Here is a 16,020-nt window from a genome sequence, read left to right as displayed (position 1 = left end):
TTGAAAATAGTTCCTAAGAAGAATATGTTACACTTCAAAATATCTAAGTTTATGATCTTGGTTCACATTTGGTTGTCTTATATGTTAAAAAATATTTGGTTTAGGGAGAGAGGGTGGGATTGGAGTTCTTAGATAAATCAGTGTAAACAGTTAACTTATATTTTAATTGAAAACGTTTTTGTGTTTAAGATTGTTTTCGTTTTTAGAATCTACACTTGATTAAGACACACCATTATATATAAACAAAACATTATCTATTCATATAATATTTTATTTTTCGTGATTTATTGAAAAAAGCTTGTAAAGTGCAGAAAAGGAAGTGGTCAATGTGAACCTGTATATGATACCATATCTAGGTTAAACTATAATATGTATTAGTCAATAAGAAACTAATAAGTATAACATGATTTAAAAGGCATTGGGGTAACTGGTTTGTTCAATCAGCTGTTTCCATGACAACATTGACAACATACGAATTGTGTTCTTTCCTAACCTATGTATTAAATCAAGTTTATGCCAAGTAGTAGAAAATATTGTTAAGTTTGTTCTTGTCGTTTTATTTTGTTGTATTATACGTGTTGTATACGTTTGTAAAATGACTATGTGTTGAATAAATCTGGGTTTTCGTATTATTTAAGCTCGTTTTAGTTAAGGTAACTATGTATCTTTTTGACTGTTTAAACATAGTTTTAAAACTTTTCAACTTAACTAGTTAGAGAAAAATTCTTATTAAAAATTGGACTTTTAATCTTGGAAATCTCTTAGAACTATTCCTCTAAATCTATCTGCATTGTGGCAGTTTAACAAGGTTCATAATTGATAAGAATTTTACAGTAACTGCACTAAAAGTAACTAAGAAAAAGCTACTGAAGTAACTATTTCAAGTTTTTACAGACAAGCTGTGTCGAGATGAGTTTGGATTTTTTAAAACTCATTATTACTTCATTTTATGTTGACTAAGTATTTAACTTTTATATTTATATATGTGTATTGTCGCATCATATTAGTTTTTAGTGTTCCTTCCTATAAGCCTTATGCTTGCGTGTTTCGTGTATAAATAGGTTGTAAGGTAGTAAAGGTTGTAAATTGGTATGTCTAGATCAAAGATATCTCTAACAGTTAGTTTATATACATTAAAAGACCATAGTCATACATTAAGTTTAAGTGATCATTTAGCATGCATTCAGCCATTTGCTTGCAGTTTAATTTTGGCAATCAAATGTTTATGTAAGCTATATTGAAATTGATTGGTTTTGAGTTGATTAAAGTAATTGGAAATAAACTTGAAGGAAGAAGTAACTTAATGTAGAAGGAGCCTGATGTCCCTTTTGCAGCAATTCATACAGAGATCTTATTAGCCTTTTAAAGTTATCAAACTGTAAGGGAATGCTCTTTATGCCTATCATTACAACTGTGATAATCGTTTGGCTACAGTATGATAAGCAAACCGCCATGACAATTGAATCATCAATATTTCTGACTATCTAAACTACCAAACAACAACAAACAAAAAAGATTAATCGGATTACGAATATAGTTTGGCTATATTTTTATATCCAAAAAGTTATAGTTTAATGATGTTAAAATATATATATATATATATATATATATTAAATGTATCAAACAAACCAGTGTACCACTGACTTCTTCCTATTTTGAAGGATAAGTGTGTCTGACAGCTTTTTGACAAAAATAACATAATTTCATCGTCATTGTTGTTGCGATGATTACTGAAATATCACACAAATGGTTTTACATTGTTTGAATTAATTTTACACAATAATTTTATAATACATTAAAAACAGCTAGCTTTAATTAATTTAAAATAACTGTAATAAGAATGGTTTTGTTTTCGCTAGTATATGCATTTCTAATCAATAATTTGGTTCGTTAATTCTGTTGTCGTAGTGGCCACTTATTATACTGCAGCCAATGCTCAGTATTTCAGGATTAGTTTTTCTACCAATTGTGATATTTCTGATAGGTATCTATATCCGTAATCACTGCATTATAGCTTGTGTAACTAAACTAACGTATTTGGAACGTCTAATACAAAACTACTTAAAATGCAACATTGTTTTGTAATATTTTTAATTATTTATTGAATTGTACATATTGAAATGTGATAAGCACATTCATTAGAGTAGCTCTTAATTGTATCTGAATACTAATTTATTTTATCTCTCAAGAAATTACAGTCTGAAATCAATTTGAATTCTGCAAGACTACCTCTGTTCCAAAATGAAATTTAAACACCAGTGTAAATAAGTTTTTATTCATGTCCTCGATCAATGTGCTCGTGCTATGTACGAAGCATAAATTTTCCGAGATCAATCTGATTGATTTATTTATTACAGTGTTTATGTGGACCGACTATGGAGAGGTATGATGAGTGGCGATTCAACCAGTGACGATACAAGCTCGAGTGAACAATCCGCAACCACAACCACTTGCACCTCGCCCAGTTTCTACCAAGACTCAACATCGTATTCCTCACAAGATGTCAGCTCCAGTCGAGCCACTACAGTTCCAGGCTCTCTGCAATGTTACAGCGGCTTTTCAACAAGCAGAGACAATGGTAACAGTCTTCACACAACGCTACTATGGTGGGAAGGGCTGATTCAATGTAAATATTGTACTTAGCTCCTCTTACCATTAGGAGGAGCTAATAGCTAGAACTCCAGACAATCTTAGTTCATTGTCCTGTCACAGACCTTGACCAGACCCTGTCACAGACCTGACTCCTGGAATCTGGATTCATTCCCATCTGAAGGGATCCAAATAAAGTCTGCAACAAAGACACTCAAAAATGAATCTTACGTCAAAAAAATATAAAAAGATCATTTTGGGCTTCTTCGTCATCGATTTCTTTATACTCTCTTCAAACAAACATGATTCCAGGTGTCAAATCTGTGACAGCATCAGATTCTAGATGCTGCACTAAGAGGAAGGTAAAAGTCTTGTTTTTCAACTGTTGTATCATGTAATAAGTAAGTGAAATCCCTAGGATGCCTAATTTATCCTTACTCAGCTAGGCCACTTCTACATTATATTGTTTGATATGGCTGCAGAAAGTTCCTCTTGTTTTAATTTTTTGGATATTTAAAAATATGCAACAAATAATGACCATATATATTTTGTCAGACAGGCTCTAGTTTTGTTTAAATCTAGTTAGAAGAATTATTCTTGGTAATTCACTACAATTATTTAATCAACTTCAATTCCTAATTACATGTTAGACAAAAACAGGTGTGAAAAAGACAAAATAAGCTACAAATAAATAAAAATATTTAATTCTCTGTTCCAATTTACTGTTTGTTTTACGTTTATATCGATTTCAGTTTTGTGTTCTATTAAAGTATATATTACAAGGTGAAAATTTATAAAAACATTTGGGATTATTTCAAGGAAAGACGAAATAAACTAAAAATAATAATTGAGAATATAGAATGAAGCTACCCTAGGGATACTCTGCCCTCATCTACTATTTATCATTCGTGATTTTGGGTAGGTAAGTATGTATGGATTATAAATAGAAAAAGTTAAATTTAACTTTTACAAGTGTTTATATGATCTGAGCTTGAATTTAGATAGGTACTACCTCAAGAGACATTTTTATTCTTCCGCCAGAACTACAGTTGTCATCCAAGCCCGCACTGATGGCCACTGGGTATTTCCGATCGGTACTTTGTTGAGCTCAGATCTTACTTGATGGTCTGACAAGGGATATTACCAGTCAGGAATTCTAGGTCAGATCATGTAAGCACTTGTAAATGTTTAATTTGTTTCTACCTATAATACATAGGTACTTTATCTACCTATATCTTTCCGACACCTGTTTTCATCTCAGATTTAATTAAAAACGTTCACTTTGTAATATATTTCAATATTGAATAAATTGGAATTGATGCTGTAATTGTAGAGAATTAGAATTATGTTAACCTTTGTTGAAAAACCGTACAATAGTTGCTTATTAATTCTGTTGCAGATATTTATGTGACTTTCAATAATATCAAAAGCCCGGAATCTGATGCGGAAATCAAGCCAAAACCGAAGAAATCAGCAGCGTCCAGTAAGTGTACGAGTGCCCAAAGGAAGAAGAAGAAGAAAAAGAAGTAAGAATCAGTATGGAGTTTGTAAACAATTATACATCAGAAAAATATTTTAAAGTATCGGCCACAGACGGTTTCAGATCACATTTTGCGAGGACGGGGTTAAGATCCTGGAATCTCCCAGTTAAACTAATGGGAACCCTCCTCTCTGGGAAATGTATGACGTGTTAAAAATAACTATTACCTTGATGTTCTCAATTTGTTTTTGAGAAATGTTACTATAATGTTAACTTTGTTATTTTCAAACTTTTATAAGATATTGTTTAGATTTATTACTAGAAAAAACAAGCATCACAGTTTGATTTAATACAAGCAACTAAAAAGTTCCCTGCTGAATTTGAGAAACATAATTATTTTACGTCCAATAAATCTAAATATCGGTCTATTCAAATACAACGAAATAACGAAAAATAAACAATATAACTAAATAATTTTAAAAATAAATAATACCATTACTTGGTTTTAACTAATAACAACAATTTTTTTTTAATAATTCAATAACAGAATTATTAAAATTTTGTTTGAGTGATACAACTTTTATCTTATGATATCCTTAAATTTTTGGTAACTATTTTCCAAAGGTTAATTTACTCAAAGTTAACAACAATTTAGAAACAATTTAGGTCTGAGTACAAAATTTAAATAAATTATTGAAACGACAAGTGGATTTTTTATTTGATTCGGTTGGTATCTGTGGAAACTTTAACCAACTTTGTTAAGGTTGGAGAGGCAGTGCCTTAACCATAGATAAGTCAACAATTGACAATGTAAACTCATATCCTTGTCAGTCATCCCAGCATTGATTGGGAATTTCAATAAAAAAAGTAATGATACTTGTTCATTAACTTTTATTGCAAGGATATGACTTCGGTTTCATCTAATTATTAACGCCTGTTGCAGAGCCACAATATGCACAACTTATTGCAAGTACGACATAATCCGGCGTATCGCCTCCAATCTGGGAATGCGCGAGGTGGGCGAGCGGGACCTATGGAACTTGATGTGGACAGACTGTTTTATCTCTGTGGAACGGGCCAAGGAGATGCGAAGATTCCAGGTTAGTTTCTAAAATCTCACTTAACTAAATCAAAGTTACTGCTGTTTTGTATACGTTATTTTGTGAAATATTTTACTTAAATTGTAAAATAATCAATTTCATAATATCAGTTTTTATGAATGGTATCATTTAAAACACAAAACTTTTATATAAATATTGGAAAAACTTCATTTAATTTTCTTAATTAATGATTTCTTAAGTAATTAAGTGATTGCTGGACAACAAAAAATTGAAATAGTCTAGATATTACTAATTTATTGCTGTAGGCCTATAATTATTTATCATTACACTATATTGGCTATCAAATTGTTAATCTCAAATGTAGGAACAAATACATAGCTTCATCATATGTAGATCCAGGTATTTTCATGCAGTAGATTCTACTCATACAGGCATCTTTCAAACATTGAAACTGTGATGGGCAATTAATTTGAAAAGACAGATTTTGGTTGTGATTATAGAAAAATGTGCTGTTTTAGTCAATAACCCTGTTTTGTTTTACAAAAGGATAGTCCTCTTCTTCTACCTGAATACTTCCAAGGTATTGGAAGGAGTCCGTTTATGATGTGAGGATGTAACATTTATGACATCTGACCCTCAATGTATTTTTTTTGGATTAAATAATAATTTTAATTCTTTCTCCGCTTTAACAAATGTTTACTCTTGGCATAGTTTCCTAACTGCAGTAGAGTTGGTTTTACTGTGCTGGTAACCATATTGACGTTTGTTCTATAAGCAACAGTCCTAAATTCTAACAATTTTTCAGTATATTATGCTAATGCTTTTTATTTCCATTGGTATCTTAAGGGGAGTCAGGTGATCAAAATTGACAAAAATATGGATTTTCAGTTTTATTTTTTTTATAATTATTTGGTTTTTCTGTTTAACATGGTAAAAAAATTATTTCAATCCGAGCAATAGTTTTTTTACTTATGAATTTTTGAAATAACCCTTGTACTTGTTATTTTCTCGTGTCATGGTTGTTGAACGTGCCAGAGTATTTCACTTTTGTTATAGTGCATATTGCATTCCACTTATATCTTGTTTAATCTTTAAATATAAATTATGACTAAAATTAAGCCTGTATTTAAAGATTTGGCCAACCCTGAATTATTTCGGAAATGTTTGCATGACAGTACCCAAAATGCGAGTGAATCATTGAACAGTGTTATATGGTCTCGTCTGCCTAGGTCAACATTTGTCTTGAGAAATACATTGGAGTTAGGAATGTTTGATGCTATAGGTACCTATAATGAGGGAAATATTGTTAGATGCCAAGTGCTTGATAGGTTGGGTATTCGTCCGGGGGCAAACTGTGCAAAACGAATGAAACGCATTGATGAGTTACGGGTTCAAAAAGCAGACAAAGTGATTCAAGAAATTGAAAAAAAGTGCCGCCAAAAGAGGTCAATGCTGAAAAAGAGACTAGAAGACCAGTATGAGATGGAAGAAGATCCAGACAACTCCTCATATGGAGCAGGAATGCATTAAAGTAAGCATTTTGATTGTATACTTTACGTACCTATTTTCATCTGTTGTTTTCCGAAAGTTGTATTTTTTTAGACAAAAAATACCTTTCTCGGGATCCGCTAGAAATATCTTAATGATTTCTTTTTTATTTTGTACAGCTTAAACAGCTCTATGATTTAAGCTAAGGAATTTTTAATATCAATTTTAGTTTTTGAGAAAATAAATAAAATATTCAGAAAAAAACTGAAAAAATATCTATTATTTTTAAAAAAATCATTATAAATTTGTTTTTTATGATTTCAAAATTTCCTTAGCTTAAAATATAGCTAAAACCTTCATAAATAAGGTGAAAAAAAAATAATTTTGATATCTCTTATAGTTATTTTGAAAAGGTATCTTAAAATTAATAAAATTACCATAGCGGAGATAGGGACACCCGAACCCCCTTAAGGGGTTTTTAATATGTACCCTCCACCTTTAATTATTTATTTATTTGACAGTAAACTCTTTTTATAAACAACTTTCAAAGTGATACATACCAACACTAGAATTGGCAACAAATTTCGACACGCTTTACCAATAAGGTATTTAAAGACAAAAATAATACTAACAAACATTTTAGATATTCAACTAAACGGCAGTGGATGGCGGACCAAGGAAAAAAGAAAAAAAATATTTATAATAAAAACCAAATGAAAATAAGTTATGGAATAACAAGAAGAAAATATATGACAAGGATAACTACTAAGAAAAATAAATCATATGGATACAACTATTAACTATTTGAAGGATAAAATATTAATCGGATACCAAATAATAAAATACATAATTAATGGATAACAATATTAAGTATAAAAAATATTCTTAAACAGTAGTAATAAATGGAAAAATAACAAGAACAAATAAGCAAAACCTCAACAACTTAACAGAAAAACATGATATTGACAAGCATCAAGCTACATTCTCCATGGCAGACAACAGATATTTTTTTATAGTTGGAACAGCAGTGTGGAAGAAGTTGTTAAAAGGTGGCTTTGCACCGCATGCAAATTATTGTACTGTTCATCTCAGACTGTTCCATGGTGGTACCTAGCAAAGTGTTCAGTGTTCCTAAGTCCCTGATGGCGTGCAGAAGTTGTCATCCCATTAACAATCATCTACCAAAAGATAATGTCTTGGATATTTCTTCGTAGCTTTGCGGTCGGAAGGTTGAGCTGCAGAGCAATGTCATCAATCGGCTTATCAAGAAAGGGGTAGTTCAAACTTGTCTGGATCCTTTCGATAAGCTCACTTGACAGATAAAGGTTTACCTGACAGAACTTATTGCAAGTCCCTTTTCAAAGAATTACAAATTATGATTCTGCCAAGTATGTTTATATATTCATGTTTAGCAAAATGTAAAAAAAATTTAGAAAAATATCAGCTCAGACAAAATATACACAATTATAATAAAAGGAAACAAAGGTAAGCTAGATATGGTAAATGTTAAAGTCGAAAAAAATAAGAAAAGTCATATACGTATGGAAATTAAACTTTTCAACAACTTTTCAGGCAGATAAAGAATGGACAGTTAGTATTGTTAAGTTTAAAAGCTCTAGTAGTACTTGGTTGAAGGACAAAGCATTTTATTCAATTGACGAGTATTTGATCTGTGACACTAGTGAAATAAAATTTTAATCTACTGTTTTTATATTTGTTGTTTCTGTTAAAATTGATTTATTATTTCTCATTGGACAAAGCTTTTCGATGATTTGTCCTGTGTCAATTTTGAGGCCACCGTTACAAATTTATTGAGTTGTTATTTGTTTTATTCTCTGTTATTACTTGTTATATATTTTATATGTTGTTACATTATGAACTTGTTTATTGTAGCTGTACATTACAATACACAATTGTGTATACACGAAATTGAGGAATTTGGTATTGGCTAGATTATACTAATATTATGAATTTTCTGACAATGTAAATTGCATTTATATATGTTTAAAGACAAATAAAGAATCTTGAATCTTAAATCTTGATCCTTGAGGTCACTTTGATGGAGAGACCAAATCACGGAGGAAAATTCAAAAATAGGTCGGATGCAGTGTACATGATTCTCAAAGCAGCAGGCAGCCGAAGAAGACGTGATGCTCGGAAGATAATACCCAGATGCTTGTTTGCCTTTTCTCTTGCATGCGTAATATGGGGTTCCCAGCTGTGATTCAAGGATGGTATTACATCCAGGTCCTTGACTTCGTCAACTCTCCTAAGGGTCAACCCATAAAGCTGGTATGGAAACACAAAGGACGACTTGATTTTGTGGAAAGAAATACACACATCTCCAAGTTCAGCTTCATACCATTTGCTTCCCCACCACTGTTCCACTAACTTGGAACACAGTTTTCCAAAGAGGACACCAAGGAATACAACTTCATGTTGTCAGCAAAGAGGAGGTGTTCAAAAAGTAGAAATACTATAATAATTCTTCCTCTTTTTATTCATAATAAAAAGTAAATGAATATAGTACAGCATTTGTTTGGAATTTTAGTGCTCAAAGCAAAATAGGCCATGATACACACTTCAGCCTAGTGCATTCACTATTCTGTACATAGTTATATATACACCATCATAAGCACCACCCACACAATCATATACATATCCAATTAAATAATAATATATGCATGCCTTGTATTGTACGAAAACATTAATTGCAGTAACTTTCCTTAGTTTTATCTTTTTTATGAACCTTAATAAAAATCTTACATTTGAATGATGATAAATAGTTGAATTTGATAATTGATTAGAAATATCAGAGACATGAATTCAGTGCAATTTTATTGTTTGGATTTTTACAATAAATCATCACAATAATCGCAGGAACCATAATAATGAACCTCCAGAATGCGTAGAAGTAGTGAAAATTTTGATATATTATACAATATTTAAATTAATTATGCTATCAAGATACAGTACATAACTGCTAATCCAGTACTATCTGGGGTAGCAAAAATTCCAAATCATCACTAGACGCCAAAATGCCCAAATAAAAATAGAAGTTGAAGAGATGAAAAATGTATCGAATAAGACATGCGACTGGCTCATGGCACGTAATGTCCTGTTTCATTCAGATATGCACATAGACGTACTTTAATGGATATAATATGTTGATAGAACAAAGCAAAAACTACACGTATGTAAGGGTTTGGTTTACCCAGCAGGGAGGGATCACTTCTGACTGGTTTATACCTTCCAGTTGAACCTACCACTGGGTACAGCAAAACCGATGTGTCACTTAAATCTGGGTAATTTTATGGATGTCAAGGAGCGGCACATCACTAACCACAAATGTCGAGATTCTGGGGTGTAAGGGCAATTCAATAGGTCTAGTCTACTGCGGGAGATGACTGTTCGAGTTCATGACAGCCTAGACATAAGGGTGTGCCACCCTTCTTTCGGGAGGACGTGAGATTAGTGCCCTAAATTCTTCCTCATGGATCTCGATAGAAGGCGGCCCCTACCCCTAACCTTATCCATCCAGAATATCCTGTCACTCCGGAAGCAAAGCAAAGGTCCTTATAGAGCTAAGCGCAATTTATAAGCTTCTTGTCCTAGGAGAAGATAAAAAGAAAAAGGCTTTTGTTAAAAATACGTTCCACTCTTGCTGAAAATTATACGTTATTCTTAAAAGGACAAAATACCTTTGCTACACTGTTACTTTTTATCTATGCAATTAATATAGTAAACAAACTGTAAATAATTTTATAGTACTAACTTTTTTCAGGTGGAATTGTAAAATTATTGTAATGCAAGTATAAATACTTAAGGCTAAATACGATCAGCTGATGGGTCCATCAATTTGCTCATCCGCATTGGCATCTAATATCGTATCTTGTCTTCTCTGCTGGCGTTACAATTATATAAAGTGTATAAACAAAATCCATACGTTACTGTGTTACATTTGTTTATTTAAACATACAAATGCAACAAAAGATGTCTGTGAACAGAAAGAAAGCAGAAACAAAATGGTAGGCAGTAGTCTGTTCTCAGCTGCCATCTTACTTGATTAGGTACTATCGAGCATACCAAAATTCTGACAAGCAGTCTGAGCTCTGCCGGAGTGGTCTCAGTGCTCCCGATTATATCCGAACTCTGCAGAGTTTGAACTCGATTGTGGATAACGAAAACAATAACTCATGGGATAGTTTCCTTTGTTTACCTCAAAGCCCAAGAGATATTGGATTATTGAAAGTGCCTAACTGATAGCAGATGCATATCAGACATTGCTATCAGTGTAATCTATGTATATATACATGGTGTCCAAAAAGTCCTGAGATGGTTAATTAATTTTAAAAGGATCCGAATAGAGCTACAAAACTTGGTACAGAGTTACTGGACAACAAAATCTAATTTAACACATATCCTGTGTGTGATCTGCTATTTTCTGCAGGGATATTACCTAAAAGGAGTTCGAAGAAATTTTTAATGTAAGCATAGGACAATAGGACATTATGCACATCTAATTAATGTTCTTTATTAGTAGAGTACAATGCCGCAAACCTGACGTCAAACTAACAACGGAGCTGGAAATGGCAGTCGTTTAAAGATTGCTTGAATTTACAATTATTAGGTAAACATAACCAAAGTTATGATAGTTTGATTAATTTATTCACAGGAAAAAAAATAGAGCAATTGATGATTGCTGAATCCCATTACGATGGCATAATCTATGGATGAAATGACAATGATTAAAACACTAGTAGTTTATTAGTTTACATTGCTTAAGTGAAATTAGCCCCGTGTTCATGGTCTAAGATTATAAGCGTTTGGTAGGATCAACAAGATAAATCAGTTTGAGTTTTGAAAAAATAACTGTTGTTGATTAAACCCAAACAAGAAAAGTGTATTATATTTGTTATAGTTAAAACGTTAAATATGTAAAAACACGACAATTTATAATAGTTTGAACCAAAGGAACAGTTTGAAACAAGATAAATTAAGTAGTTAGTTTTGATATTTTTAGCTTTGAAAACCCCATAATTTTTTCAGAAAGTCAACCATTTTCCTGGCATGTCAGAAATATGCCGCAAAGACCTACTGGCACGAAACCTTAACCGCATGCTCAAATTCTTTCCAAAAGACTATAACTTCTTTCCAAAAACCTGGTGTCTTCCAGCTGAGTAAGTGAACGAGATTAATTTTGAAATATTGTAAACGGATTTCATCCCCACTGTATATAAATTTGGTTTAGCACTGTAGGAGTAGACGCACTTTGCCTATTTTATTGCTTAATCACTGATGTAGACTTGTCGGTTTGTTGCATTTCATTACTAGATTCAAATACCAATTATTTTGGTTGTGGCTTAGTATTTGTTTTTCATCATCTAAATATACTATTTTATAAATGTAAAATTATTATTACATTATTTTACATTACAACTCAAAAGTGTTAAATAAATTAAAGAGAACGCTTTTCCGAGTAATATTTTTACAAAATTGTGATAAGTTCTCAATTATCAAAGAGGTAATCTTCTAAACAGGCAAATGTTTTACAGTTGGCTACACTGATCTCCAGTCAACACTTGTTTGGATATTTGTCAGTGTACAAAAGCTTGAAGGAGCATCAATATTCGTATACCTCTGAAATCTGAAACTGTTGCGATTTCAATGATTTATCTTATTTTTCTACATTGGCAAAGGTTACTTGTCTTACAAATAATAATAATACAAATATTTTTTGTACTTGCCATGAAATTCAACTAACATAGCAAAGTTACAGTAGAAGTAGCACAGTTTACTTTTGGATACACAGAGTTATATATAAAATGTAATAAAGAAGAAATTGTGGAATTCGAGAATATTTATGCACATATGCATTAATACTTGAATGAAATGATTATAATGGTTTTATTTTATAGTGCATGTTATGCTCTAAATTTTGATTCAACTTTTAGGTACTTCCAGCTTTCAAAATAATTGTTTATTAATAAAAACCTTACTTCAGGTGATAAATTTTCCCTCTTTATTGGCAATAAAGATCTCTATTTTAAAATGTTTCTTAGATGTATAATACAAAACATCTTTTGTATTGGAGAATAGATAAAGTTTTGACTACTTAGAGTTTAATTTTGATATAATCATTTTTTATCTTGCATGTCCCCACTACTTAAAACATTTCTTTCCAAAGTTTTGGCTGAGGTAAAAATTATTTCTAAAATAAAAGATTTCATAACACATAATCAAAAATCAGTTGTGAAGAATTGATACGTAATACAGTAGGTTCATAGTGCACTATATAAATATCTTTAACATGTTCAGGACAACGGCTAACTTCCGGACTTTTTTACATGCCGTAGAATTTTTTTTAAATAATGGCAAAAATCTGTAATTTTTTAATGTTAAATGTCTAAGTATAACAATAAAAGTATGTAGGCTTCGCACTTTTGCAAAAAAATGTCAATATGTTTTTTCAATGTATTTCTATAAAATATTTATCAATTTTGTAACCAGGCTCAAGAAAACATGACTAAAGTTAAGGTGAAGTTCATATGAACTATCACAGTGTTTATATAAATTATACCTTAAAGAACTTTATATTTTTTTCAATAAAATATGATGGTAAATGAATAAGTATTTTACAGTATTTTAAGTAATTTTACAGTATCAGTCAATGTCTGAGAAAAATTGGAAAGAGAACTTTCATGTGAGATATTTAATTAAAAGATTCTGTGTTTAATTAATTGTTTTAGACGATTCTGAATCTATTATCATTGTTGAGAAGGAATATTATTTTACTAGCTGAAAATCATGCTCTACAACATTATTATCATAAATTTTATTCAAATGGAACACAAGTTACTTCAGAGAGTTATTTATATCTTGATTATCATTCATATAAAAAACCGACACGTAAAAATGTAAAGATTTGATTAAAACCCCAATTAATTGACTTTCAGCAGGAATACAGAAGAGTGTTTACAAGTGTTACTTTAGAGTTAACATACAAATAGTGTTATTGCACGATTATAAACTAAGCACATTGTACAGTACATTTTTCACGCTTTGTAATGCAGAATTTTCCACCATTTCACTTTATTCATTAATTACCTGAACTATGCAAATCTATAAAAGGCACAGTAATTACAGACGATAAACAACATTTGAAATAGTAATAGAAATGTTACATATGTATTTCCAGTCTCGGTGAAGTTTTGGCGTATTCACGGTGTCATCGGAACCGGACTTTTATCCTGAAACCTGACATCGGCTGTCGGGGTCGGGGGATCTTCCTTACCAAGAACCTCAAGGATGTCAAACCTTTTGAGAGGATGATCTGCCAAGTTTATATATCTAAGGTAAGATTTGGACAAGAAATAGCATTTTAAATGGTTTCAAGGTTTTATGGTTGAAAAACAGAAGGAATAATCGCAGGATCAGTGTCAAAATAGGTTATCAAAATTTATAGCTCGGGTCTTTCTCTTCCATTAGGCAATGAATTTTTTCCAAGGGAATCTATCCACATTTAACTGAAGTTGGGTATATTCCATAGCTTACAAAAGGTCCTCAAAACCTAAAAATACCCATTAACCACTGGGATTGTTCTTGAAAATCAATTTTTTTAAACTGGAAAGATTTTTGATTGGTGTACTGCCAACAAACTTGTAAAATTGTTAATCTTAGATATATTATTTATAATAACGTAGACAATTTTAAATGTACCAAGTTAAGTATGTACCAATTAATTAAGTAATTATTTAATTACTTAATTTCATGTTACTACTCGAGTGGCCAAGGGTTTTGTTTTTGTGAAGAGTGTTGAAAAATAATGTACCTGTTTTTCTACGTTTGTACTATCCTCATACTTTTAACCATAAGTTATGGAATTTCTTTATGGGTAAATTCTCCGTCTACCAAAAGACTCTTTATTTTACAAAAACAGGCTATCAGAATAATTTGTAATATCCCTTCCCATGAACATTATAAACCACATTTTATCAAACTTGGAGTTCTTACACTGCCGTATATGTATATTTAATCTGTTTTGTTGTTTGTGAAAAGTAATATAGGTAGTTTTCATCATCATACTGCTGTACATAATCATGAGACTAGGAACAAACATAGGCTAATCAATGTGTACATACAGCTTGACCCAGAAAACCTTTCAGTATCTGGGTATTAATTTTTATAATGTTTTACTATGTAATATTCAGGTTCTACCTTTGAACTTATTCAAATAAACTATAAAAAAAATGTCATTAAAGAACTGTATCTACAATGTAGAATCATATTTAGGCTTAAATGACTATGTCTAAAAATAACAAATGTAAGCTAATGTAAAATATTTTGATCTTTGTGATGTATTCTTAAAATAATGTGACTGACAGATAAAGCTTGATTGTTTGAAAGGATCCACAATATTCTGTCTCTTTACTTCCAGTATCAATATACGGGTTTACAAGGTTTAGACAGGTATAAATACAAGTTTTACCAAATAATTCATACTAAATTTGTAATTACTTTTAGTTTGATTTAGTATTTAAATTTGGCTTAATTCATTATTTTGCTCTGGTAAATCTCTATTTGATATGAATTTATATTAAAGAATAGTTGATCAACAATTTTAATTGTTAGTTATAAATTAACATAGATAATTAATAAGAAAGGGCCTTTGGTATAAATTTAAATTTTGCATAAAGGCAGGAATTTTTTAACAGATGTTTCTGCATATATATATATATATATATATATATATATATATATATATATATATATGTATATATATGTACTAACGTTTAACTTCCATTTTAAACGGTTGTTTTTTCAGCCATTTTTGGTGGATGGATTCAAGTTTGACATGAGGGTGTACACTCTGATCTCTTCCGTTGACCCACTGCGTATATATGTTTACAACGATGGTCTGGCCAGGTACGTAAACTTGACATCTACTATTTTTTACCATATCAACACTACAAACCTATTTATTAGTTTAATTATTTTCTGTAACGTTTTACGTTTATTTCGTTGACAGGTTCGCAACTAGCCGCTACTGCGAGCCTGCGCCCCACAATATTACCAACATGTACATGCACCTTACCAACTATTCAGTGAACAAACACAGCCGAACGTACATTGTGGATGAAGAGGCTGGTAGTAAAAGGTAAGGGCTAACTGTGAAATTTGAGTTGTTTTATATTCAACCTTGTAGGCTACAGTTGATCTGTTTCAAAACAGCTCATACTAACTAGTAATTGCTGTATAGAAATAAAGAACCATCTAAGTGATCTTGCATTTCACAAATATGTCCAATTCGTTTTGGAAACTTGAACAGAGAGGTTGCAGGAACATTTATTGGATTTAAGACAAAGCTTTTGGTTAATGCTTCTGATGAATTATTTAAAACGT

At 31.2% G+C, this 16,020-nt stretch overlaps 1 protein-coding gene across 2 annotated transcripts in view; it reads left to right on the top strand.

Annotated features, from left to right (window-relative positions):
• The first annotated feature begins 476 nt into the window (after nucleotides 1-476).
• Nucleotides 477-16,020, top strand: part of LOC124365783 (tubulin polyglutamylase ttll6-like) — a 35,992-nt gene continuing 20,448 nt past the window's right edge. For both annotated transcript variants that reach the window (XM_046821795.1, XM_046821794.1), the window contains exons 1-8: nucleotides 477-653; nucleotides 2,358-2,578; nucleotides 3,989-4,115; nucleotides 5,013-5,169; nucleotides 11,668-11,798; nucleotides 13,817-13,973; nucleotides 15,443-15,543; nucleotides 15,647-15,775. In XM_046821795.1, the coding sequence (XP_046677751.1) occupies nucleotides 2,386-2,578; nucleotides 3,989-4,115; nucleotides 5,013-5,169; nucleotides 11,668-11,798; nucleotides 13,817-13,973; nucleotides 15,443-15,543; nucleotides 15,647-15,775 (995 nt within the window). In that variant the 5' untranslated portion in view covers nucleotides 477-653; nucleotides 2,358-2,385. The remainder of the gene's footprint in view (nucleotides 654-2,357; nucleotides 2,579-3,988; nucleotides 4,116-5,012; nucleotides 5,170-11,667; nucleotides 11,799-13,816; nucleotides 13,974-15,442; nucleotides 15,544-15,646; nucleotides 15,776-16,020) is intronic.

Source organism: Homalodisca vitripennis, chromosome 7 (genome assembly GCF_021130785.1).
Source record: "Homalodisca vitripennis isolate AUS2020 chromosome 7, UT_GWSS_2.1, whole genome shotgun sequence".
NCBI lineage: Eukaryota > Metazoa > Arthropoda > Insecta > Hemiptera > Cicadellidae > Homalodisca > Homalodisca vitripennis.
The sequence above is the reverse complement of the archived record's forward strand: the minus strand, read 5'-3'. Positions and strand labels throughout refer to the sequence as shown.